At 37.4% G+C, this 27,993-nt stretch overlaps 1 protein-coding gene and 1 non-coding gene across 2 annotated transcripts in view; one reads left to right on the forward strand and one right to left on the reverse strand.

The window, feature by feature from the left end:
- PPP4R4 (protein phosphatase 4 regulatory subunit 4) overlaps window positions 1-27,993 on the reverse strand; it is a 119,421-nt gene that overhangs the window by 34,458 nt on the left and 56,970 nt on the right. Inside the window, exons 4-12 of the mRNA XM_033852554.2 lie at window positions 17,478-17,625; window positions 16,892-16,965; window positions 14,277-14,383; window positions 13,364-13,471; window positions 7,448-7,569; window positions 4,761-4,883; window positions 3,033-3,202; window positions 2,593-2,712; window positions 191-268 (exon numbers count right to left, since the gene is read on the reverse strand). Of these exons, the coding sequence (XP_033708445.1) occupies window positions 191-268; window positions 2,593-2,712; window positions 3,033-3,202; window positions 4,761-4,883; window positions 7,448-7,569; window positions 13,364-13,471; window positions 14,277-14,383; window positions 16,892-16,965; window positions 17,478-17,625 (1,050 nt within the window). The remainder of the gene's footprint in view (window positions 1-190; window positions 269-2,592; window positions 2,713-3,032; window positions 3,203-4,760; window positions 4,884-7,447; window positions 7,570-13,363; window positions 13,472-14,276; window positions 14,384-16,891; window positions 16,966-17,477; window positions 17,626-27,993) is intronic.
- On the forward strand, window positions 3,627-3,699 carry TRNAA-UGC (transfer RNA alanine (anticodon UGC)). The gene has a single exon. It is a non-coding gene; the product is annotated as a tRNA-Ala (tRNA).

A 27,993-nucleotide genomic window follows, 5' to 3' on the forward strand; every position in this document is an offset into this window, starting at 1 on the left:
CCTACTATTTTAAAAAGATATTCCCAATTTCTAGTCTATGATACAGTGGCATATCGACTTGAAGCTTCTGGGGCTAGTCAGCTATTAGAATTCATGCAATTCCCAAGAAGCAGGAAAATAAAAGAAAAAAGGCATTGACATATTCAAACTTAATATAAAAGAAGTAAAAAGCAAAGTAAGAAGGTATTACCTCCAATGATTCATCTTGTAATAATGTTATTAGTTCTTTATGTATTAAATACACTCCAGAATTCAGAAGTTTAGAAACCTAGAATGGAGCAATAAAGTCTCTCAGATTTGAGACTACTAGACATATAAAGGTTATAAAAACAATTTTTAAAAGAGTAATCCCTGTTAGATTTTCTTCTAAAATGAGACTTGTTTACAACACAACTATAAAATTAGATTTCTAGAAAAATTACTTGCATACGTAAGCTTTTCAGTCTGCTTCCTAACACGCTGGAGTGTGTGAACATATGAGGGTCGGGAGTGTAGAAGAATGGATTTATCAGTCATAACTTCCCTCTCACAAGCACTAATGAGCCCATGGATGCCTGTAGTTCACATTTTAAAGTCTCAGAGCAGCCAACAGGGTCTTTCAAGGGAAACCAGCCATGGGAGCATTCATCTCGGTTCAGAGCTCCCAGAGGGGACAAATTCTACTGAAGGCCAGTAGCCACATAGGGATAGAGAAAACTCCTAAGCAAGCAAAACTTCGAAGACTTTTCCCATCAAAGACTTCAATCAGCAAGAGAGGAGTTGGGAGTTGGGAGAATCTAGACTAAACCAACTCCTTTGTGAACTGTTTTTTTTTTTTCCCTGTAGACAAGCAACAGTAAAAATCTGCAATGGTAGATTCACCAGTTTCTACTTCACCTTTAAGTTTTTGGGTTATTTTTTCCACATACTGGGTTTCTGAGTAAGGTTTTACTTGAAAAAGGGGTTCCTAGACAAAGAAGGTGTTTTAAAAGTCTTTGCTCTACAGGGTTGTTTTTGACTTTTTGAAAGTACTTTCAAAATATTATTTTTCTGAAAAACAAGAATAAACTCAGAACATACTAAAGTAATTATCAGAATCCAACAATAATACTGTTAAGGAAATTTAAATCCACCAGTGGAATTTCATTATTTAAAAGGACAAACCTAGACTAACCATTCATTTATGAAGTATCATCTTAACCTACCTACATGGTATGATTGTCAGAATACAGAAATTAGCCACCCAGCAAATAGCTAAATCAATGATTTCCAAACTCACTTCTACTGGTGAAATATTTTTGTGTACATATTTCAATTTTTTTTTCTATGGTGCTAACACATTATGTCCACTTATAGTGGACATAAATAAAATGAAATATTAAAGGTATGAGATAAAAATAAACATAAATAGAAACTCTCGTATTGCATAAATATTGCTTTCTCAGACTCTAATCTCATGCAATCATCTCTGGAGACCACCAATCTAGACAAATACAAGCGTGCATGGTAACCATGCCTAAATACCCACTTAATACATATTAGAGACAAGTAGTTCACTCAGCCAGCCAGTGCCCTCTGCCCTCTCTCCTCCTCCAAAAGCATATTCCTATATGCATATTTACAAAGATGACTTAATTGTTCAACACTGAATTATTTTAATTAATTACACCATTTAAAGGGAATATTTTCTGGACTTTGCAGAATGAACATTCATTTCATTCACACCAGAAAAAAAATGTTATTCAAAAGAAGCAAAGCCTATCATTCAATAGCCAAGAGTCTTAAGTAACGTTTCTAATGCTGCTATGGATATCCTTTGCACTTTCAGCTAATCTGACAATGCTCTGAACACAGTGCAAGGAAGGGGATGAAATATTCTCACTGAGAATAAGAATATTTATTATACCTCTCATAAAAGAAGGGAATATTTTATTAACCCACACAGATATTTTTATGTGACAGTCCTAAAGTTGGCAAGTTATAGGTTATACATGTTTACTGCAGTTATAGCAACATGTACTTACTGCAATCACTCGAGAAACATGCCCTAAATTTCATTCTCAAGGGTTAAGAAGTTAATTATATTCATCATAAAGTTTAAATTCACTTTTGCTCTTACAATATGGAGAGTTGTTGTAACAGCTGAATCTAAAAGCTGTGCTCACGAAACATGATCCATTTGCAGTAAAAACCATAAATTTAAATAATCTATCTCTCAATTTTCCATGTGTACTCGAGTTCTTAAGTTTAGGTGTAAAGCTAAATATAAACATTATAAAGCATATAAAAACTGATTTTACTTCCAGATCTGTAACAGCCACATCCATACCACAATGTCTGGCTTAAAGTAAGGATTTACTAGAGATATACTGAACGAATGGATTAATACCTGTTAAACGAATATAACGTATTTATGTAAATGAATTCTGTGTAATGTTCTAAAGAGAATTACGGGAATTTTTCAATATTTAGGACTAGAATATGAGAGCGATATGGAGCCTGTATCTTTTAATAAATCTGTAAACAGATGTGTACAAAATATCAAAGAATCATATACTACATGTAGGTAGAATTAACAACAAACGTAAAGTGGTATCACTGTTTCAGACTTACTTCATGAAAGCAAATAGCAATAGTGTATCTGACTGGTACTTCAGGGTCATGACAAAGGCGGAAGAATGTAGAATAGAGATCCATGTGGAAATTTTTAGGATCAACAAAAACAGTCATGGCCTGGTGGAGGTGGGAAGGAGAAGATGAGTGGGAAGGAGAGAAAAACATGCATCAACACCTCTTATTATAATCATGTCACTTAAACTGAATCATGTCCTCTGAATCATAATTTAGTTATAAGCCATATTTGGAAGATCCAAATGCATGCATATAATTCTAATATATATACTTACACAGAGATAAATATAAATTAACCAACATACACCAGACATAATGTGATGTAGCAAGTGTCAAATATGGCATTATTTTTCAATGCAATCTATTCACGTTTTTAAGTTAAAATTAAAACGTTTAGCCAATACAAATGTATAATTTATTACCGGAAAGTTATAAGCACAGTTCTTCCGTACTGAAATATATTTCTTCTCCTGCTCTAAGATTTGGGGTGGAATCTGGTTTTCATTGTGTCCATTTTCCTGTTGCAAACCCAATGTACAAAGTTTCTTATAAAACTCCAAAAATCTCAAGTGTTGATCTGGAGTAAATATTCCTAAAACAAATGCAAAACCTTTGCTCAACATTTTAATTGAAAACAATAATTAAAAAGGGAAAAGCAAAGTGCAGTAAAAATAACTGGAACCAAATATTTAAATAAATGGTTGGAAATCATAAATAAAAGCAACAATGAAAAAAGAATAACTATTGTGAAGAAATCTAATGGTTCTTCACCTTATGTTAATTTTAATAATATTTTCATTTTAATTTCGATAGTATAAAACTATGCAACACAGGAATTACATCTGCATTAATTTCTGCAGCATGTACCATTGTATATACCACTAATGAGTCACTACAATAATAATATGGCAGCCATTATTGCTATTTACTTATGGTAAATATGCTAAAGTTGCCTACAGAAAAGACATGCACATATGTCTGCAGAGAAGGAGCTTAAAAATGGAATCTGAGAGAATTCCCTGGCAGTCCAGTGGTTAAGACTTGGCACTTGCACTGCTGTGGGCCCAGGTTCAATCCCTGGTCAGGAAACTAAGATCCCAGAAGCGGTAAGGCCCAGCCAAAAAAAAAAAAAAACAAAGGAATCTGAAAGACGGTGAAGTAAACTCAAAATAATTTTGGTCAATGGAATGCACTGGTTCCACATTCACATACCGTCTTAGGAAGCTAGTAACTCAACATATATTGCAATAATTTTTTTCAACAGTCTATTAAAAGTCCACAATCTGCATAAAAATATGTTTTCTATGCTAGATTGTTATAATTTAATTAATGCTTACATTATTTTAGTAAGCTAAGAACTGAGTAATATGTTCAGAATGCCAAGAGTTACAGGTATTATTCTGCATTCTAAGCTGAACTGCTCATGTGATATATTAATTATTCTACAAAAAGTTAGTAAGAGTATACTTACTATGCACAATAGTTAATATACCTGAGCTTCTATTATCATATACCAACTAATACATAAAGATAAAATATTCAGAAATTTAAAAGGCTATGCCTACTTCACTCTGCCATTGTTTTGGTTTTTTTTTTAATAGTTTATTTTATTTATTTATTTATTTTTGGCTGCATTGGGTCTTTATTGCTGTGCGTGGGCTTTCTCTAGCAGCGGTGAGCAGGGGCTACTCTTCACTGTGGTGCACAGGCTTCTCATTGCAGTGTCTTCTCTTGTTGCGAAGCAGGGACTCTAGGTGTGTGGGCTTCAGTAGTTGTGGCACACGGGCTCAGCAGCTGTGGCTCGCGGGCTCTAGAGCACAGATTCAGTAGTTGTGGTGCATGGGCTTAGTTGCTCCGTGGCATGTGAGATCTTCCCAGACCAGGGCTCGAACCTGTGTCGCCTGCGTTAGTAGGCAGATTCCTAACCACTGCGTCACCAGGGAAGCCCCTGCGATTGTTCTTTCATATAGGTTCTACGGGTGAAAAAGTCATTTCTAACTGTGTTCTAAATTATGCTATCAAAATTCTAAGATCTCTTAAGATTTTACACACTTAAAGGGTAGGCTTTACAACTGAAGAGCTAAAGTTTTGTGGCTAAAAGAAAAGGGAAAAATTATCTATAATCTTGACATTCTTAGGACATAGCATACCATACAGTCCATGGCATAGTTTTCCTAAATGGAAAGATAAGGAAATAAGAATTGATTCATCTGCTTTGAAAGATTTTTCACAAAACGATTTCACTAAGGGAAGTATAGTTTGACTTCTGTCATCTGAAAAACAAGAATAAAACATAGTTTAGATCCAGTTGCCCACACTGCACATGTAGAAATTAACGCATATACACAAATTCCAGAAAGAAAAATTACTGTGTTAGTCTCAGAGTAACAGAAAATATCTGAAAACAATGATGATGGAGGGATGACTTAAAGAATAGGTGAGAGATAAGTGGGAAACATCAAAAACTTTTATGCCAGGCTAAGAGGTTTGGACTTGACACCACAGGCCATAGGGAATAAACTATAGAGTGACTACAAATTAAAAAGCTAAGATGATTGAGGTTTTGAGTCTGAATAACTACAAGAATGCTAATACTACTAGTATAAATAGATGAGTAGCAGGAATTCTCTTCTGCATACATCTCACACCATGCTGCATTTTGTCATTTCATTTCTGATTGAAAGTAAGTTAGCTTATATTACATTCTGTATAATGAATGTCTTCGCTTTTCCTTCCTATACAACTCTTTTTTAAAAAGTGAATTCATTCTTTGAGTATGCCTGCTTAGGTCATAAGTTTCTGATATCAACAATATTTAAGTTTTGATTCCAAATGCTCCCTGAATTTCCCACAATTCTCTTAAACTTTCAGAAATAAATCACTACTTTATTAAGGGTCTGACAATACTAAGTAAAACCCTGTAACAGGTTTATTGGTATTATTATTATCAACACATTTCAGTACCATACCTACTGTTTTTACTAAATAACATTCGACATTTATTGAATTTCTCAGACAACAAGCATTAACAGAAGTAGAAAGATGAATAAAAAGATCTCTGAACTTGAGACACTCAGACCAGCAAAGAAGTCAAACACAAAAAATATCATAAGACAATGTGATCACTATTTTAATAGTTAGTATAAGGCAGGAGTCTGCAAACTATTTTTGCAAATATTCTAGGCTTTGTAGTTTATCTGTCCCAAGTATTCAACTCTGTCACTTTGGCACAAAACAGCTACAGACAATACATAAACAAATGGGAGTGGCTGTGTTCCCATAAGCTCTATTTACAAAAACTGGTGGCAGCAGGATTTGTCCTAGAGGCCATAGTTTGCCAACCCCTGGTATAAAGGGATTTAGAAGATGTCAGAGAAGACACTGTTTTGAACTGGGCACTGAAAAGAAACAGCTGGCTAGGAGAAAAATAGAGGGAAGGGTGAAAAAAGAGAACATGAAAAGGCTAGAGGTTGAAAGAATTTGGTATGCCAAGATAACGGCAAATGCGGCTGGAGCACCAGATGCCAGAGGAGTGGGAAAGAACGGGAAGAAATAAAGCCATGAACACAGGTTAGGACAGATCTGTGATAACCGAGTGAGGGGCAGGAAAAGCCCCAGATCAGAGATGATGCCCATGTTTCTAGTTTGGATGCCTAAGGGTGCCCCATTATTAGGACAAAGAGATTCATTTGTTCACTTATCAGATACTGCTGTTGCTACTCCTCTGGTTCATCCAATGGCCTAAACTATTATTCTGTAACATCCATACATCATAATTGTCCACATTGCAATAATCTTTAAGAGGGTCTCCTAGTTCAGTTAAAATATTATTAATCCAAAGTAATCCTACAGGGGCTTCCCTGGTGGCACAGTGATTAAGAATCTGCCTGCCAATGCAGGGGACACGGGTTTGAGCCCTGGTCCGGGAAGATCCCACATGCTGCGGAGCAACTAAGCCCATGCGCCACACTACTGAGCCTGTGCTCTAGAGCCCGTGAGCCACAACTACTAAGCCCGTGCGCCACAACTACTGAGCCCGTGCTCCACAACAAGAGAAGCCACCGTAATGAGAAGCCCGCACACCGCAACAAAGAGTAGCCCCCCTGCTCTCTGCAACTAGAGAAAGCCCATACACAGCAATGAAGACCCAATGCAGCCAAAAGTAAAATAAATAAATTTAAAAACAAAAACAAAGGAATCCTACAATTACACAATAGTGTTTTGCATCTGAGTACTTGACATTTGCCCTTCCAAATGTCACCCTGACAAAATAGTTAATTTGCACTGAACTAATGTCTAACATTGGTTAAGAATCTAGTCACACACTCAGTAGAGCAACTAATTTAATTGTCTCTGTGATTTTATTTGCACAACACTAAGAAACACCTCCTTACCCGTTCCCACCCAAATATCCCATCCCAGATTTCTCCTCCTGTGGCCACGAAATTTCCAGCATTAAAATATTAAGTAGAGGAAGCTGATTTAGAGATCGCTTTAGTCAAGATCTGTCTTAGGGTCAATTAGTTGAGCAAGTTAAAAACTAATCACCAACCCAAATTCTTAGCCCTACATACTAGTCAGTTAAATGTTGATGAAAGGAAAGAGAAGGGTAGGAAATATTCAACAACACCAGGTGCCAGGAGGGGAAAAGTGGCAGCAGAGAAGGCACCAAAAGAGAAAGGACCATAACCGAGAGAGAAGAAGGGAAGCCTAACATTTATCATGAAAGTTAACATAAGAAACTCCATCCTGCAGCTACCTTTACTCCTTACTAGTGATACAAAACACGGAAAAACAATGCTTTCAGAAGCAAAGATGTGTCCACATGAAGATTTACCTGTATCAAATATGTCGAGCAGATTAACCAAAGTTTCAAAAGCTGCAAGCCGCACACTGCTGCCTTCATCCCTAGAAAGTTCTATTAATTCAGGGAGCACCACACTTTTTGTAAGTTCTGTCCTGCACAATAAGCAATAGAAGAAAATAAATCAAACCAACACATTTTTATCAAGAACTTACTAAGACCAAGTCACTGAGCTAAGTGTTACAGAAAATAGGAAACATCGTAAGGATATGGCTCCTGCTGTCTGGAAGCTCGCAGTCTGGCTGGGAAAGCATGATAGTATGAATACAAGAAACATCGATAGCAATTGCATATTTACTTAGGCAACTTATGGTAGTTGCTCAATATACTCAGTAAGTGAATGTATTGTTCTGACAACTAACATGGTTGAACAATAAGACTGAATAAATGTTTATTAGCCACCTGTACTTCTTCTTTATGAAGTATATGCTCATTTTCTTTGCCCACTTGCCATATTATAAAAGTTGAGGGGAAATATGGCATTATGGGGGACTTACATGTATGATACAAATATTTTCCCTTTTTCATTAGTTCCTCTTAGCAAACTGGATTATAGGTAATTTTTTTCAGGAAGTGGGTGTAGATTGCATATTGCCTAAACTAATATATCTATAAGAATATCTTTCTCTTCCCTCACATGTAAATTCTGCCCCAGCCAGACATATATGGAATAGAAGTCTAAGGATCTAAGGATCTAAAGATCCTAATATCTGTATAAGTCCAGTTTTATCAGTCTAGATGCTAGTAACTACAACCTAACCCTTTCATGATGTCAAAAGGGGGTAAAATACAGGGTCAGGAATAACAAGATGAACGAAATAAGCAAGCTTGCCTAGAGAGCCATCCAGGAATTCTGGGGTCTGGCTGTGTGATTTGGAGTCATCTGATGGTAGCTGTCTGCTTCAGCTTAAATACTGATGATGATTCTGAGTTCTATGGTCAGCCAGGACAGCACAATCAATTCGAGGAACCCTCTCCTTTGTGCCTTCTCCACCGACCTGTTCTAAGGAGACTGGGTCTGAAGAAACACTGGGGACCTACGCATCTCCAGCTCTCTTTTCACAAGACAAGTTGCCTCTAGAGTTCTGGCTGGGCCCTTCCCTACATGCTCCCCCTTCATCAACAGACTTCCAATCTGACAAAAGACAAAAATAAGGGCAGAGGACAAGAACCAACCATCAATCCCATTATATCTGAATTTTACAACCTGCGTCTGACAAAGGCCATCATGGGTCTGCTTTTTGTCACTATATGTTAGTTTGTATTTGACACACTGTATATATCCTTTTGTGTCTGATTTATTTCTCTTAACATACTGATTTTGAGATTCATCCATGATATAATATCACATGTATCAGTACTCCATTCCTTTTTATTGCTGAATAGTATTCCGTTGTACGGACAGGCCACATTTTATTTTTCCATTCACCTGTGGCTAGACATTTGGATTGTTCCGGTTTTAGGTAAAACAAATAAAGCTGCTATAAACTTGTGTATATAAAACAATTCTTGTTGTCGACATATATTTTCACTTCTCTTGGGTAAACACTTTATAGTACAATAGCTGGGTCATATGGAAGATACACGTTTAACTGTTAAGTAAATGCCAATCAGTTTTCCAAAGTGGGTTCCACCATTTTACACTTCCACCAGCAGTGTATTAGAGTTCCAGCTGTTCCAAATCCTCATCAATATTTGATTCTGACAGGCTTTTTACCTACACATTCTAGTTAGTGTGTAGTAGTATCTCACTGTGGTGTTAATTTGCATTCCATTTATGACTAATGATGTTGAATACATTTTCATGTGCTTTTTCATCATGTGTTATATCTTCCTTTATGACATATCTGTTCAAACATACTAATCATTCCTTAACTGGATTGTTTGTAAGAGTTCTGTATAGGGCTTCCCTGGTGGCGCAGTGGTTGAGAGTCCGCCTGCCGATGCAGGGGACACGGGTTCATGCCCCGGTCCAGGAAGATCCCACATGCCACGGAGCAGCTGGGCCCGTGAGCATGGCCGCTGGGCCTGCGCGTCCAGAGCCTGTGCTCTGCAACGGGAGAGGCCACAGCGGTGAGAGGCCCGCATACCGCAAAAAAAAAAAAAAAAAAAAGGAGTTCTGTATCATCGAGTCGTAAGAGTTCTTTATATATTCTGGATATAAGCTTGATATATGTATTGTGAGTATCAGTAGTTTTCCATTCTGGACTTGACTCGTTTTAGAGAGTAAACAGATTTTTTTAATATAAAGTCTAATTATCACATTTTTCTTTCATAGTTCATGACTTTTATCTAAACAATCCTTGCCTACCCCAAAGCCGCAGAGATTTTCTCCTATGCTTTCTTTAAGAAGTTTATAGTTTTTTTTTTAATTTATTAATTAATTTATTTTTGGCTGTGTTGGGTCTTCGTTGCTGCACTCGGGCTTTCTCTAGTTGCAGCAAGCGGGGGCTACTCTTCGTTGCAGTGTGTAGGCTTCTCATTGTGGTGGCTTCTCTTTGTCGTGGAGCACGGGCTCTAGGCGTGCAGGCTTCAGTAGTTTGGGCACGCAGGCTCAGTAGTTGTGGCTCGGGGGCTCTAGGGCGCAGGCTCAGTAGTTGTGGCGCACGGGCTTAGTTGCTCCACAGCATGTGGCATCTTCCCAGACCAGGGCTCGAACCCGTGTCCCCTACATTGGCAGGCGGATTCTTAACCACTGTGCCACCAGGGAAGTCCCAAGTTTATAGTTTTAGCTTTTATATTTAGGTTTATTATAGATTTCAAGTTAGTCGTTGTGTATGGTGAGAGGTGAGAATCGATGTTCAATTTTTTTCTCTTATGAATATCCAGTTATCCCAGTATCATGTTTTGAAAAGACTTTCCTTTCCTCATTAAATTGTTTTGACACTCTATTGAAAAATCAATCCACCATATTCTGTTTCTGGATTCTCTCTTCTCTTCCACTGATACATGTCTATCCTTTTACCAACATTACATTCTTTTGATTACTGTAGTTTTATTATGTCTTGAAAACAGGTAATGCACAGTCTTTGTCATTTTTTTTTTTTTAGACTGCTTTGGCTCTTCTAGGTCACTTGCATTTTCATATAAATTTTAGAATGAGCTTCTACAAAACAGCACAATTTTGGTCGAGACTGCATTGAATTGCTAGATCAACTTGGGGAGAATTGACATTTTAACAATATTAACAATATTGAGTCTTCCAATTCATGAATATGGTATATATCTGTTTTTAAAAATTTCTCTCAACATTGTTTTATGGTTTTTCAGTGTAGAGTATAGAGTTTTCAGTGTAGGTCTTGTACATTTTTTGTTAAAATAAATAAGTGGAATTTTAAAATTTCATTTAAAAATTTCATTCAAAGTTTTAAATTGAAATTTTCATTTTCTAAGTATCTTTTGCTAGTATACAAAAACACAATTGATTTTTGTATGTTAACCTTGTATCCTGAAACATCCTTAAATCCATTTACTAGTTCTAATAGCTGTTTTGTAAATTACTGAAGATTTTCTGTGTAAACAACGATGTCATCTACAAATAGAAAACATTTTACTTCTTCCTTTCAGATCTTTAGACCTTTTAGGTTTTTGTCTTCTTGCCTTATTTCAATGGCTAGAACCTCCAGTAGACTGAATAAAAGTGATGAAAACTATCCTTGCCAGCTGTTACCATAGGGGGACAGCATTCAATATCTACCATTAAGTATGATGTTAGCTATAGGTTTTTCTTTCATACATGCCCTTTATCAGATTAAGGAAGTTTCCTTCATCCCTAGCTTCCTGAGAGTTTTCAATCATGAATGGATGCTGAATTTTGCCACATATTGTAATGGGAGGATTTTCAGGTTATCTTGTTTAGTATATCACCATAATTAGAAGTCTGGTCAACTTTTTCAAAAGTATGTTCTTTCTTTCCGATCTTAGTGCTGTATGTTCTTCCCCTCTAATACTGAAGGATCATTTTGTAGATCCCAAGTCTGTTTTTCTTTTCTCTTTAGTCATCCCTGTACAAGGAGAAGTCTATTCAGCACACTTGTTTTCTTGTAATGATTGTGTATGACCTCTTCATAATACTATTCACTATTAATCTGACAGACTAAGAATTGTCCTCTTTGATCCTAAACTGGTGCACAATCCACGGTGGCTTTCCAGTGTTTTGAAGCTTTTATTTCATATGGATACGCTAGCTTGAGAAGAATCTCTTCATTTTGCTTCCTGATCATCTTACTAATAAATAATTGTGCTCAATTCTGGTTAAACTTAAATGGTCAGTAAATCTTCCCTTGCTAGCCACAGCAAACACAAAATTACAAACCCAATTCTGTTCTGTTCTTGGGCCTCTTCCCAGCACATCTCAATCCCAAATGCCTTAGGAACATTAACTCCCAGAGCAGTAGTATCAAACCGGTGCCAATCTCTGAAGTTTTCTCTTCCTAATTCCTTTCACCTATCTCAGGGCCTCATCTAGCCTTGACTATAAGAAAATTGCTCTTGGTAACCATCAGATCTTAACAATATTCCTAATTTTCAATGCTGAAAGAAAAAAGCCTGTGTACCTCTCTTTAGTTTTATGTATTTTTCAAAGGGAGAATAAAGAATATGAATCAGGTCTTAGTATTTTTCAGCCAGCATAACACCAAAGTCCTATAATTATGTCTTTAATAATATGTAAGAACTCAAAATTAAATAAATATTATACAACAAAGCATTCTAACTTAACAAGTGCATTCTAACTTAACAAGCTAGGTAGATTCTTTCTAGTTTTACCTCTATAAATTAATCCTTAAGCAATAATCATATATTAATTTTCAGAAGACCCATATCCACTGTGTCAAAATTTCAGTGACAAAAAAAAAAAAAACAGAATACAAAAAGACAACAGCATATTCTCCTAATAGGTTCTGATCTTGGTTAAGGGGCACAGATCTGGGCAAGACTGAATTAATTATGGTCCACAATGATCCAGAGTCAGCCTAGCCTTAGAAGACCTAACAGAAGGAAGGAAGCTGGTTCTGAGATCAAGGTTAAGGAACTGATTACTCTGTTGAAATGTTAAGCTTCCACACAACACTTAAATCCTACTCAACAAGGGTGGATGCAGGACAGAGGACACTACTGTACCCTCAATCTGTATGACATTCTAAAGTCTTTCTAAAGCCTTCAATATTGGCCCAGATTTTTTTTTAATTAGCAATTTTAATGGCAACAACCTGATTGTCCTTGCTTGTGAAACAAAGAACCAGGAGAAATCACTGCAATTTCTAGTAAAACTGAGAGGTTCCAAAGTTTTTTGTACCAATTTAGGATACTTGAAAAAAAAAAACTGTTTCCCAAGATGGTTTTTAGATAAAATTCCCTTTAAAATCATACTTATACCTTGACGTGAGAGTAGTTTTTACAGGTGAAGAGAAGAGACTGCCCTATCCCTCTCCTTCCTGAGCTTCACACACTCAGAAGACAAGGAGACCTACAAAGCAGACACTGGAAGGGCAGAGCCGCACAGGAGACAGACTTCCACTGAGTAATTTCATCTGAAATGACCCAGTAACACAGCTGCCAGCTAAAAGATACGGTACAGCTATAGTCTGAGCATGGTATATTATATTCAAAACACGGACAATTTTCCCTTCCTGGATCTAGGGGTTCGGAGTGATAAGTAAGTAACTAAGGTAAAAAGGAAAGAAATTAACATTAACCCACCATACTAAACATCTTCACTTTTATCTCTTTTAACATAAACACATCAGAAAGTACTTACTATGATCATTTTTAAAGATCATATAAAGTTTAGCCCTTTAAAAGCATGCTTTCGTGGAATACAGAACAGGATACACATGTCTGACAATCCAGAAATAAAACTGTGACAAAAGGAATTGAAAGTATACTTACCCAATGCCCTGAGCTATATTTTCTAATTGCCGACACATACAAGATCGAACTTCGTACTCTACATCTTGACAGAGTGATTTTACCAAGGGAAGAATTTCTCTTTTAATGCTTGGAGAGAGAGGAAAGAAACATGCAAATGGGTGAGTATTTTAGAATAATTAATATTTTCAAAAAATTATCCTCAAAATCTTAGCTTAATAATAACAAACATACCTTAATAAAGAACTTTATTATTTACAATGTATATTTACATGTTATTACATTTGGATGTTAACAGCTACTTTTAAATTATGTATATGACTGAGTCTTTTTAAATAATGGTTAATTTGTAATTGGCAGCTAAAACATCTTAGCTACGATAAAAGGCTATAGGCAAGTGGACTGATTCTAGCAACCCTCAACCAAAATATTCGTCAATTTTATATCTTACTCTTGTGTCATAATTACACAACATTGGTATTTATCATCTGGGCAGAGTGTAGCATATAAATTGTAAACATTCTCTATAAAACCTCAAAGTAAGTTAAATTATTCAAGAGAATGAATTCATAGCAATGATGGAAAAAAGCTGATGGAAAAAAGCAGAAATCTATCTCTATGTCAATGTTCACCAATTTTTGAAGTCTGTAAGATAATTTTATTTTATCCTCAAAACTACACAAGGTATGTGACAGAGATGACTAAGATGGGAAATAGAAAAAAAGTTACCCTTATTGATTTTGAAAGGCCATATCAAGAAGAAATGCCTCTGAATAAGTAGACTCCCGAGAATTCTATATTCTGTAAATTTAAATCAGCTAAACTGTAAACAGTATGGAATAATACAAATCTAATATAATTATTAATAATATAGTCATTATACATTTTAAATCAATTTAATAAAGTAGACAAAAAATTATATACAAATACTCACGCAAGGGCATCAAATTTGTTGGTCAATTTTCCTAAAATTTTACAACTAACTAAACGAGACTGGACTGTTTGGGAAAGTTGTGCCTTGGAAACAAGTGGATTCAAAATCTAAAGAGAAAAGATTTAGAGAACAAATTCACAACATTTTATATATTCTTGACACTAATGTCAGCTATTTTCTTCAAAGACTATTTTAATGTTCTAAACGTTTTTATAGAAGCGCAATTACATTTTGAGGTGCATGTTTGTCCATCACCTGGATCTCATTTTATTTGCCTTCTTGGATTATTAAGGCAAAGATGATGATAAATTATGCGTTCAAAAACAATTAGGCACCGCGCTTCCCTGGTGGCGCAGTGGTTGAGAGTCCGCCTGCCGATGCAGGGGACGCGGGTTCGTGCCCCGGTCCGGGAAGATCCCACATGCCGCAGAGCGGCTGGGCCCGTGAGCCATGGCTGCTGAGCCTGCGCGTCCGGAGTCTGTGCTCCGCAACGGGAGAGGCCACAGCAGTGAGAGGCCCGCGTACCGCAAAAAAAAAACACCAATTAGGCACCAAAAGAATTGAATTAAAGCTTATGGTGAATTCTCTAATGATCTGTTTTGTGCATATAGTTGTGAAATATACATTTTTCAAAAGAAAAAAAGCAAGTTAATTATTAGATACCCTGAAATTTGTTTTTGTTCCATATAATTTTTACATTTGTCCTGAAGCAAGCAAAACATTATAACTTCAAAAAGATTCTATTAAGGTAATTCTGTCATTTGAATACAACAGCCCAACTCTGATACTGTATTGTGTATGTCCTGGGCACTCGAACTCAACAGCACGACAGACTGTAAAGAATTATGAAGATCAGTCCCTGATTCTGGTCCCAGCTATTTAATTTGTCTAAGTAATCCTGCTATTTCTCATCCCAAGGTTTCTCATCTACTTAAAATGGAGATCAGAATACTAGGTGGTACTACGATCCCCCCAAGTTCTAACTATAACTTTAATCAAAGGGTCAACTTTTTTCCTCTCAACAGAGTAGCCAGAATTACTGAATGCATAATGATAAATATAATTTAAAAGTCAAAAATCTGAAATAAAAGGCATATTTAAAAATCTTAAAAATCACGTTAAATAATATGCGACATTCTAGAGTAAAAACTGCATGCTACCATGATGCACCACTAATCAAAAAGTATAAATATGTCAACATTACGTTCAATTTTTTTTTTTAAATTTTTTTATTTACTTTTTTTTTTTGCGGTATGTGGGCCTCTCACTGTTGTGGCCTCTCCCGTTGCAGAGCACAGGTTCCGGACACGCAGGCTCAGTGGCCATGGCTCACGGGCCCAGCCGCTCCTTGGCATGTGGGATCTTCCCGGATCGGGGCACGAACCCGTGTCCCCTGCATCGGCAGGCGGACTCTCAACCACTGCGCCACCAGGGAAGCCCTTATGTTCAATATTTAAATATGTGTAATCATCTAGATGTTTGGCATCAAGTATACAAACATCCTTATAACTGGGTAGATCTTCCCATTTTCTAGCAAGTGTTTTGGCACTGAGCTAGGGCCATAATCTGTACGAGGGTAAAGAAGGGGCAATGACACTTAATGAAATCCACAGAGGACATTTTATTGACTGATAACTCTTTTTCAACAGGACATATTTGAAAGGAAATTCATATAGAAATAAGGTTCAAAGAATGAAAAATCATTTGTTTAAAGAATAAATTTCCTAATTTTCCTGTTCTCTCATCTGAATTTGCTAAAACTTTTAGAGAAGGGTCTGTTGAACAATATTGAACATTAAAAAGCAAACAACAAATTGGTAACATTATTTACAACAAATATAACAAAGGATTGGCAACCCTGACAGATAAACAGCACATAAAAACAGTGATCAAAGGATATGATCAGACAATTCCAAGAGAACAGAGGTGAAATATAATAATATATGAGAAAATATTCAACAGCATAATAATCAAAAAATGTCCAATGAAAATGTAATTCCATATCTGGCCCAACAAATTTAACTGGAATGCTATTGCTGATGAAAGCCCAGGGAAACAGGCATTTTCTCATATTACTTAGTCAAGAGCCTTAAGAATATTAATGCCCTCTAACCTAGTAATTCGACTTTTTTGGAAGTTACAGTTAAGGAAATTATCTGAAAAACAGGAAAAGCTCCACAGAGATGTTCATTATTGCCTTACTTTGATAATAAAACACTGAAAACAGGCTTAAATGTTTAATAAGTAAGTAAAATATTTGTAGCTACTACCAAATGAGAAATATGAGAAAATAATAAGGAAAATAAAGCTAAGTGAAAAACCACCATATATAAATTCAATATGATCACTAACACAGCAAATAGCATCATACACAGGGGAAAAAATCTGAAATGAAAATACATCAGAATGTTAGAAGTAGCTAAGTACAGAACCATGATTTTTCTTCCTTCTATATTTTGTACTACCCAAATTTTCTGTAATGAATATGTGCTGCTTTCAGAGTAGGAGATAACTTTATTCTTTTTTGAAATACCGTTTCTATCAAAAACGAAAACAACAAAAACCTTAGAGTGACTTAAGTACTAGAATTTACAAAAAAAAAAAAAAAGTATTACCTCATGCCTTAGGGTTTCTTTGGGCAATACTTCTATCACAGACAGAAGAGTTTCCAGCCATGCGTTGCTGACACCTGATTGACAAAGATAAAACATGCCAACTTAATTATCTCACTTACAAATTCAGTTTCAACTTAGCCACTAATATTTACAATTGTATTTAATAGTAAAATGGCAATAATTATTTTTATTACTATTATGAGAAGTTTCTCTATTTTTCTGTCTTAGCCAATATCTGGAAAACATTTATATCTTTAAAAATAATACTGAGGGTCTATCTTTAACCCAAAGTGTGCATTTTTCTTGTACTACAATACTATAACATAAATGTTGTAAAAGAAACAAATCTAAGAAAAAAGTATAAATCATAAGATGAACTAATGGGTCTTCAGGCTTCAAGGGCACTGAATTGTGCAGTTTTTGTACAAAAATAGTCATCGCTATTTTTAGTCACACCACTGATCAACTCTTAGGCAGCACAGTCTCATTCAGTTATGGTCATCGGCCTAACACAATTCAAATAACATCACAGCCACATACAAGAAACTACAAGTACATATACGATTAAGCACGTCAGGCCCCTGACCTGCGTCCCTGTGCTCCAGATGCAGTAGAATGACTTGGAGGAAGGAGTGCGCATATGTATGAATCGACACTGATTCTTCCTGTAGAATAGTCAAAAATGATACCGCAGCCGTTAACTGCATTTCCACTCCTGCAACACGCAGGACCTCCTGTATAATCAGAAAGAGTGTGCTATTATATAGATGAGAAATCAGAAATTATAATTTTTTAAAAATCCAAGCTCATAGAAACCAAACATAGTCATATTGCACAAAATAACTATATGACCTTTAAGGATATGTACTTCCTTTTATTACTTTAAGAAAACTATATTAATCTGCTCCTGATTGTTTAACTTATTAGGCCACATAACGTTTATATCTATTGGGTTGGCCAAAAAGTTCGTTCAGGGCTTTCTGTAACAGCATATATATATATATATATTCAATATATATAATTTTTTTTTTGGCCATGCCACGTGGCATGTGGGATCTTAGTTACCCAACCAGGAATGGAACCGGCACCGCCTGCGTGGAAGCGCAGAGTTTAACAACTGAACCGCCAGGGAAGTCCCTGGACCACATAAAGTTTAAACGTCTCAGGATTTATGAAATAACACTCCATTGCTTTATTGCATAAAAATTATAAAAAGTACATAAACATTTAGATACTAGAATAGTCATTTTTAATAGATCTCAATTTCTAGTTTGCTCTTCGTACTGTACAGTTTTCCATTCCCACCTACAATAATGTCAAAGCTCAATCACATGTGTTTTTATTACTTGTATTTCTGCTTCAAAAAATAAATATTATGCATTCCACTATAAAAAAGGAATGCACTTAAGATTGTGCAAATGTATTTTCCCCTTTAAACAAGTGACAAGAACACAAATTACTACAAAGTAAACTGTATTTTTAAAAAGGAATTTTTTTACATATAAGAATGTTTTTAAAAATTAATTATATTCATAGCCATCTCCACTCACCTTTTAAAGTCAAAGCCTACATTAGAATAGTTAAACACATCAAAGAGTCAAAAAAAAACCCTATCTTTCATATAAACCTCACCAAAGATATCACCTATACTTCTCCAGAAGACTGTGTGGGTATGCATAATGCAAAGGCAGCTAAAAGTCTTACTTTGTTTAATCAATTGTGGCAACTACTGGAATTTCCCTTGTATGCCTATTTTATAACTAATAGAGTAAAGTTGGTAGAACAAGGTGGAACTTGCAACCATAAAACAAAGTTTCATATCTGTGATCTTAGGAAAATTGGTCTTTCTGTGTTACTTCCTAATATATAAAATGTAAATTATGGCTTCATCTTCTTAGAGATTTAATTGAAATCATTTAAGTAGCACTTTTATGGCTTACCAACTTGTGCAAACTGAGCATTTACATAATGACCATTGTACATCCAACTGTCTCCTCTCCACTACCCTTGGATATCTGGTGGGAATCTCATCATCTGAACTGACCTCTCCCCAAAACTGGCTCTTCCTCCCACCTTCTGCTAAACAATCAATGACAACTCTGCCCTCCCAGCTTTCCACCCAGAAACTTCGGGGTCATCCTTAACTCCTCTCAGTCCCTCGCTTACCGTAATCAAATGACCAGTCAATCCTGATCCAAAATCTGACCACCTATCACCTCCACGGCTACCACTCTGATCCAAGCCACCATCATCTCCCGCCTGAATTACTCTAATAACCTGCTAACTAGTCCCTGATTCTATCACTGCCCCTCTACTCCTTATTCTCTACAGCAGCCAGAGAGATTCTTTTTAAAAAGTCAGATCACGTCACTTTTCTGCTCAAAACTCTCCAGTGGCTTTCCAACGCACTCAAGGAAATGTCTAAACCTTTTCAATGACTTACAAAAATCTGTTCCCAATTCCCTCTTTTCCCAGATTTCCACATGGTTGCCTCCCTGATCTCTTTCAAGCCTCTATTCTAATGTCACCTTTTCAATGAGCCCTTCCCTGATGACCCTATTTTAAACAGAAAGCCACCCCCTTGCGCCAGCCCTCGCCATGACCCGACGGGTTTATCATCTCCATTGTCCAACATACAACAAGTCCATCCGTTTATGGTCTACCTCCCACATCTAGAACATAAGCTTCATGACTGCACAATGTTTTGTCTGTTTTGTTCACTACCGTATCCCCAACTCCTACAGCACATGGCAGGCGTTCAGTAAGTAATTGCTGGATGACTGAATATCTCTTACCCTTTCACCTAAACTTTCTGCTCTTGACGCTCTCTCCCTTCACACACTTTTTCCACATCTCCTAAAAGGTGGCTTCAAGAGATTTTGAAGTGAGTCCTAAAGATTAGGGATTGGTAGAATTAGACACAAGGCAAAGCAAAAATGGATCACATAGAAATGCATTCTCAATTCTCTTTCTGGCACGTCAATGAGGAGATATTCCTGCCATCTTCCACCCCAGTGTCTCTGCAACCGTGATTTAGACCATGTACCCAGAGCCCTTGATTCAGCGCGGTGGGACCACTGCCAGTCATCATGACATATATCATTCTACAGCAGAAGGAACAGACCCAGAGCTGTCAAGTATTTTGCTGAAAGCCAGCAAGCTTGTAATTGGCAACTCTAAGACTTAACCCTTTGTCTGCCTGATGCCGAAGCCAGGCAACAAATTCTTCTTCACAGACCCTGCACCTCCATTCACCATTTATTAAGGCGTGGCTTCCAACAACCTTAAGATCTGGCAGTGGCTTTACTGTGGCAGATGTTTATGTGGTGGGGTTAATTCCCAGAAAACTGATCCCGTATTAGGGTGGCTGATTTTTGTGCTGTGTTTGTTTAAAACTTTTGTATCATACACACAAATGTCATTTTACAAGTTTTTTCAATCACCAGTCAATTATGTATCTTAAGAGTTCCTAGCTGAAAAGAAAAGGAGAAGGAACGATAAGGCATAAAGCAGAGCAGCAACTGGTCTCTGACATCAACCCTCCCACATCCCCCGGTTTTACTGTTTCCAAAACAAACATTTGTTCCACACTAACAATTCTGGATTTGGAAAACGCTTTTAGAAGATTATGTGGCCAGGATACATCACTTACAGGTTTCAGAAGGCATAGCTTTTCTTTAGAAACAGAGAGTGCTTTGCAAAGAAATATTTAAATAAATTGTGAGGGCCACAATGTGCATTCCAGTTCACATGAGTCTGTTGTTTTATGTTCCAAGAGATGTAATTCTGCCCCTCTTAAAGTCATTAAAGTCCTGGGTTTTGTACGTATGCAAACTTTATGCAAAGGAAGAACATGAGAAGCTCTCCAACTTCATATCTTCTTACTGTATTACTTAGTCTTGACTGCCGCAGCAACATTTGCCCCAACTATTTTGCATTTAATTTTCGAAAAATCCTCAAGTCTTATCAGGATTTGGGTTTTTCTCTTGTTGTGCTGACTTCAACATCTGGGACTGTCCACTGTTAAGAAACCAGCACAGACTAAGAGATTTCATCACTGCTAAAATTCAACTGATTTCTAAACATAGTTTTCTGAAACAGAATACAATAAGAATTCGATACTTACCAGTTAGTGTTCTCCTCCACGGAGTCACACCCTCTGGACAAACATAGTGAGATCCATACTCTCTGGGTAAATAAGTGTGCATCCTCATGGACCTTGGAAGACACTGAAAAGTAAATTCCTCTGTTGCTTAAGTGCATGCCTTAACGCCAGTTACCATTCCTCTTACGTACTATCTACTACCGTATGGCTGGCATTCCAACTTGAATTCCTCAAAAATGAAATAAGACATTTTATAAATGAGTTAATGATACATTTCCGAATTTAAAAACCATTCCCACTCAAGGAAGGAAAATGTACTAGATGCTTCTGTGTTTAAATTCATTCTTAAGTTAGCATGAATGGTGCAAGAAAGCATTTTGTAAAACAATGTAATGTCCTTGCAGAGAGGGAAACCGCTGTCGCCAAGAAGCCCGCATTATAGTGCATCAAGAAGATCTTTCTCTTTACGATACACAACATAGAGAAGCCTAAATAAATCACTGGCTTACTCCGAAAGAGCAAAGATTTTGGGTTCATGCATGTGGAAACTAAACTTATTAAATAAAACTGGTAAACATATCTACCATAAATAGTGCTGATTAAACGTAAAGGAATCCTAAAATTACAAAGTATCTTTGTATATTTTTAGAGATAACATCACTGGTTATTTTGAAATTAAATAATACAGATTTATATATTAAAATACTAAAAACCTAGGGCATATAAAATATCTGGGGTTTTGAGGGTCATAAGTGTGGGAATTTTTAGTACCTAACACTAATAGTGAACAACTCTTTTCACTATAAAATTACACTATTTATAAAAGACTTTATAACTGAATTAAATATGAATAATTGGAACATGCCAACTCTAAAGTGCCTTTAACAATTAACTACGGTGTCTCGGTATCTCGCTCTCTTCCCTATCACTGACTGCCACGTTACACACTTAAGTAAAGGGTGGAGAGAACTAGTTGAGAGCGCTGAAGATCAAAATCGGAGAGGGAAAATGAAGTGGAGGCAGCAGACAGGGATAAAAAGGTGTGTTTTACCCTTCTTTTAATGTGTGTTTCAGTGATTAGCAAGGTTCATGAGGAGGTACACATAAAATATCCCAAAGATCTCTTTCCAAACAGGAAATACCAATACCAATAGTAACTATCACGTGACTACCGCAAACATGCAATGAAGTATCCAGCCATGCAAAGTCACAAGGACACCAGAAGAAATCAATATATTTCAATACCATGGTTTTGAAACTGAACTTTGAGATGGACGACCCAGCCAAGTCATTTTTACACATAATAAATTAGAATCATGGGTAATTTAGGCTTGAAATGTGAATAAAGTCATTTAAAACTTGCAAAGAAAGGATGTGCTTATCAAAGAAATAACTACTTAATGGACACAAGAGTTATAAATAACCATTTCAAATGATCCACTATAGTCATATGTAATTAAACATTTTTTGAAAAAAATTAGAAACTGTTTTCGGGGGCGGGAGAGGCAGCACTGGAAAGAATGGCAAGTCTCTGTAAGCCAGGAACGCTTCCTTTCCTCTCTAGTCAGTCACAGTACTTTTCCCTTCCATCCTAATCTCCCTCTAATGTAGCCCAATGAAAATCTAATTCTGAAAATATAATTTTAATTTCATTCTCAACTATTTATTAAGTACCAACATCATACTAAGTATTCGGGGAAACTGGAGAAAAGTCAAAGACATGGTTCCCTACCTTTGAGGGACTGCTATTGATTATACACATTCAAATTTTGAACAAATAACCATTTAGTTACATTCAAGGCACTGTGCTAGGAGCTGGAGACTTAGCAATGAGCATTGCTAACAATGTACCTGTTCATCCTGTAATTAAAAGTGTGGTGGGCTTCCCTGGTGGCGCAGTGGTTGAGAGTCCGCCTGCTGATGCAGGGGACGCGGGTTCGTGCCCCGGTCCGGGAAGATCCCACATGCCGCGGAGCGGCTGGGCCCGTGAGCCATGGCCGCTGAGCCTGAGCGTCCGGAGCCTGCGCGTCCGGAGCCTGTGCTCCGCAACGGGAGAGGCCAGAACAGTGAGAGGCCCGCGTACGGCAAAAAAAAAAAAAAAAAAAAGTGTGTTAAAATCTAAGGATAAGAAGTACAAGGTGCCATAGAGCATCTGCTGGGTGAACTCCTCTGAGGAAAGGGGACCACTGAGAAGTGACAACTGACTTTGTGAAGAGAAAGAGATAACTAGACAAAAGCTGGGATAAAGGAAGGCAGGAAAGCAAGCGGAGCAGGAAGGCAAGCATTCCCGGCACTGAGGAGTGAGGAGGAGGTCGGTAGATTCCAGGAGCTGAGAGAAGGTCAGTGTGCCTGGAGCACAGAGCGAAGAGGGTGGGGCAGAGGCTAGTGAAGCAGACAGAGCGCAAATCACATAGGGCCTTAGATGCATTAAGCAACAGAATATTCAAATTGTAGTTTTAAATGCTTTGAAATAGCATGCTGATTATAAAGTTGAAAAGGATTAGAAAGCAGGGAGGATGGAAAGGGAGGGAGGTAGTGGGTGAGGATCACTTGAACCCTCATAATAGCTTGGACTAGGGTGGAGGTAGTATTGCTGGAGAGAGGTGGGTGGATTCAATATTTAAAACATAAAATAAACAGGATTGTATAAACAAGTAGTAAAAGACAGGTGGTATCAAGGATGACTCACTCCCCACATCCCTGCTGGAAAGCCAGGTGGATAAGAAGGTTACCCATTAGGATAGGGGACTCTGGAGGGAGCCCAGATGTCGAGAGGAAATAGCAGGAGCTCAGTTCTGGACTCGCTAACTTTGAAGTGACGTTGACGCATCCGAGGAGAGAGTACAAACAGGGAATTGTATATACAGTTCTGATACTCTGAAAAGATCTGTTATAAATAAGAATTAATATAGAATAGATAAAATTTATATAGATGATATTTAAAGCCAAGGGTGTGTGGATAAGATTGCCTACAGAGCAAATATAGACCAAAAGTGGAGATCTGCTACTGCAAAACAATTTCATCCCAATAAAAAAAAAAAAGGGTGTTGAAGAATTCCAAGTTTAAAAAAGATCCATCATGAGTGTTTTGGCATAATATTTAATTTTAGGTTCTGGACTATTCCTGACACATCATTAGAAAATGATCAATCGATCTGTGTAGGGGCAGAGGTGATGACAGGGTATATGCAGGTATATAAAAAGAAATTATTTGGGATTAATATTGTTCTGAGATTAAATTAAGAAGGAAAAAAAAAAGGAAAGGGAACTTCCTCTTTCAGTAACAGCAGAGTAGGTAATTCTAATCAGCTCTTATGATGAGGATAATTTAAAAAGCCAGACAAAATATAAAAATCATCTGTACACAAAGGCATATGGAAACTAACAAGGTAGTGGAAAATTTTCGCATCCAAGATCTAAGAGACAATGGAAACCCAGAAAGGTAAGCATGTAATTTGGGGCCTGGTTTTCCCCTGGAAGCATTTGCTGATTCTAGAAAACGCTCCTGAGAGGATGAAAACTTAAGCAGCCTTTTTGACAGCCTTACAGAGGCACTGGTAAGCCACCCGGGATAGGACAAGGATAACCCTAAAGTAGCCCAGAGATTGGTTCAAGATGGTGGAGTAGAAGGACATGCGCTCACTCCCTCTTGCGAGAGCACCGGAATAACAACTAACTGCTGAACAATCATCGACAGGAAGACACTGGAACTCACAAGAAAAGATACCCCACATCCACAGACAAAGGAGAAGCCACAATGAGACGGTAGGAGGGGCGCAATCACAATAAAACCAAATCCCATAACTGCTGGGTGGGTGACTCACATACTGGAGAACAATTATACCACAGAAGTCCACCCACTGGGATGAAGGTGCTGAGCCCCACGTCAGGCTTCCCAACCTGGGGGTCCAGCAACGGGAGGAGGAATTCCTAGAAAATCAGACTTTGAAGGCTAGTGGGATTTGATTGCAGGACTTCGATAGAACTGGGGGAAACACAGACTCCACTCTTGGAGGGCACACACAAAGTAGTGTGCACATCAGGACCTAGGGGAAGGAGCAGTGACCCCACAGGAGACTGAACCAGACCTACCTGCTACTGTTGGAGGGTCTCCTGCAGAGGCGGGGGGTGGCTCTGGCTCACTGTGAGAACAAGGACACTGGCAGCAGAAGTTCTGGGAAGTACTGCTTGGCATGAGCCCTCCCAGAGTCCACCATTAGCCCCACCAATGAGCCCAGGTAGGCTCCAGGGTTGGGTCGCCTCAGGCCAAACAACCAACAGGGAGGGAGCCCAGCCCCACCCAACAGCAGACAAGAAGATTAAAGGCTTACTGAGCCCTGCCCACCAGAGCAACACCCAGCTTTACCCACCACCAGTCCCTCCCATCAGGAAACTTGCACAGTCCCTCCCATCAGGAAACTTGCCTCATAGATAGCGTCATCCACCAGAGGGCAGACAGCAGAAGCAAGAACTACAATCCTGCAGCCTGTGACACAAAAGCCACATTCACAGAAAGACAGACAAGATGAAAAGGCAGAGGGCTATGTACCAGATGAAGGAGCAAGACAAAAGCCCAGAAAAACAACTAAATGAAGTGGAGATAGGCAACTTCCAGAAAAAGAATTCAGAATAATGATAGTGAAGATGATCCAGGACCTTGGAAAAACAATGGAGGCAAAGATCGAGAAGATGCAAGAAATGTTTAACAAAGACCTAGAAGAATTAAAGAAGAAATAAACAGAGATGAACAATACAATAACTGAAATGAAAAATACACTAGAAGGAATCACTAGCAGAATAACTGAGGCAGAAGAATGGATAAGTGACTTAGAAGACAGAATGGTGGCATTCACTGCCGCAGAACAGAATAATGAAAAAGGAATGAAAAGAAATGAAGACAACCTAAGAGACCTCTGGGACAACATTAAACACAACAACATTCGCATTATAGGGGTCCCAGAAGGAGAAGAGAGAGAGAAAGGACCTGAGAAAATATCTGAAGAGATTTTGGTCGAAAACTTCCCTAACATGGGAAAAGAAATAGCCACCCAAGTCCAGGAATCGCAGAGAGCCCCAGGCACGATAAACCCAAGGAGAAACATGCCGAGACACCTAGTAATCAAACTGACAAAAATTAAAGACAAAGAAGAGTTATTGAAAGCAACAAGGGAAAAATGACAAATAACATACAAGGGAACTCCCATAACATTAACAGCTGATTTCTCAGCAGGAACTCTGCAAGCCAGAAGGGAGTGGCACCATATATTTAAAGTGATGAAAGGAAAGACCTACAACCAAGGTTACTTTACCCGGCAAGGATCTCATTCAGATTCAATGGAGAAATCAAAAGCTTTACTGGCAGGCAAAAGCTAAGGGAATTCAGCACCACCAAAGCAGCTCTATAACAAATGCTAAAGGAACTTCTCTAAGTGGGAAACACAAGGGAAGAAAAGGACCTACAAAAGCAAACCCATAACAATTAAGAAAATGGTAAGTAACATACATATCAATAATTACCCTAAACGTGAATGGATTAAATGCTCCAACCAAAAGACACAGGCTCGCTGAATGGATACGAAAACAGACCCACATATATGCTGTCTACAATAGACCCACTTCAGACCTAGGAACACATACAGACTGAAAGCGAGGGGATGGAAAAGATATTCCTTGCAAATGTAAATCAAAAGAAAGCTGGAGTAGCAATACTCATATCAGATAAAATAGACTTTAAAATAAAGAATGTTACAAGAGACAAGGAAGGACACTACATAATGATCAAGGGATCAATCCAAGAAGAAGATATAACAATTATAAACATATATGCACCCAACACAGGAGCACCTCAATACATAAGGCAACTACTAACAGCTATAAAAGAGGAAATCGACAGTAACACAGTAATAGTGAGGGACTTTAACACCTCACTTACACCAATGGACAGATCATCCAGACAGAAAATTAATAAGGAAACACAAGCTTTAAATGACACAATAGACCAGATAGATTTAATTGATATTTATAGGACATTCCATTCAAAAACAGCAGATTACACTTCCTTCTCAAGTGCACATGGAACATTCTCCAGGACAGATCCCATCTTGGGTCACAAATCAAACTTCGGTAAATTTAAGAAAATTGAAATCATATCAAGCATCTTTTGCGACAAAAGGCTATGAGATTAGAAATCAATTACAGGGAAAATAAATGTAAAAAACACAAATACATGAAGGCTAAACAATATGCAACTAAATAACCAAGAGATCACTGAAGAAATCAAAGAGGAAATCAAAAAATACCTAGAGACAAATTACAACGAAAACACGACAATCCAAAACCTATGGGATACGGCAAAAGCAGTTGAAAGAGGGAAGCTTATAGCAAGCAATACAAGCCTACCTCAAGAAACAACAAACATCTCAAATAAACAATCTAACCTTACACCTAAAGAAACTAGACAAAGAAGAACAAACAAAACCCAAAGTTACTAGAAGGAAAGAAATCATAAAGATCAGAGCAGAAATAAATGAAATAGAAACAAAGAAAACAATAGCAAAGATCAATAAAACTAAAAGCTGGTTCTTTGAGAAGATAAACAAAATTGATAAACCATTAGCCACACTCATCAAGAAAAAAAAGGGAGAGGACTCAAATCAATTAAATTAAAAATGAAAAAGGAAAAGTTACAACAGACACCACAGAAATACAAAGCATGCTAAGAGACTACTACAAGCAACTCTATGCCAATAAAATGGACAACCTGGAAGAAATGGACAAATTCTTAGAAAGGTATAAGCTTCCAAGACTGAACCAGGAAGAATAGAAAATATGAACAGACCAATCACAAGTAATGAAATTGAAACTGTTATTAAAATCTTCCAACAAACAAAAGTCTAGGACCAGATGGCTTCACAGGTGAATTCTATCAAACATTTAGAGAAAAGCTAACACCCATCCTTCTCAAAGTCTTCCAAAATACTGCAGAGGAAGGAACACT

Source organism: Tursiops truncatus, chromosome 2 (assembly GCF_011762595.2).
Source record: "Tursiops truncatus isolate mTurTru1 chromosome 2, mTurTru1.mat.Y, whole genome shotgun sequence".
In the NCBI taxonomy this organism is placed as follows: domain Eukaryota; kingdom Metazoa; phylum Chordata; class Mammalia; order Artiodactyla; family Delphinidae; genus Tursiops; species Tursiops truncatus.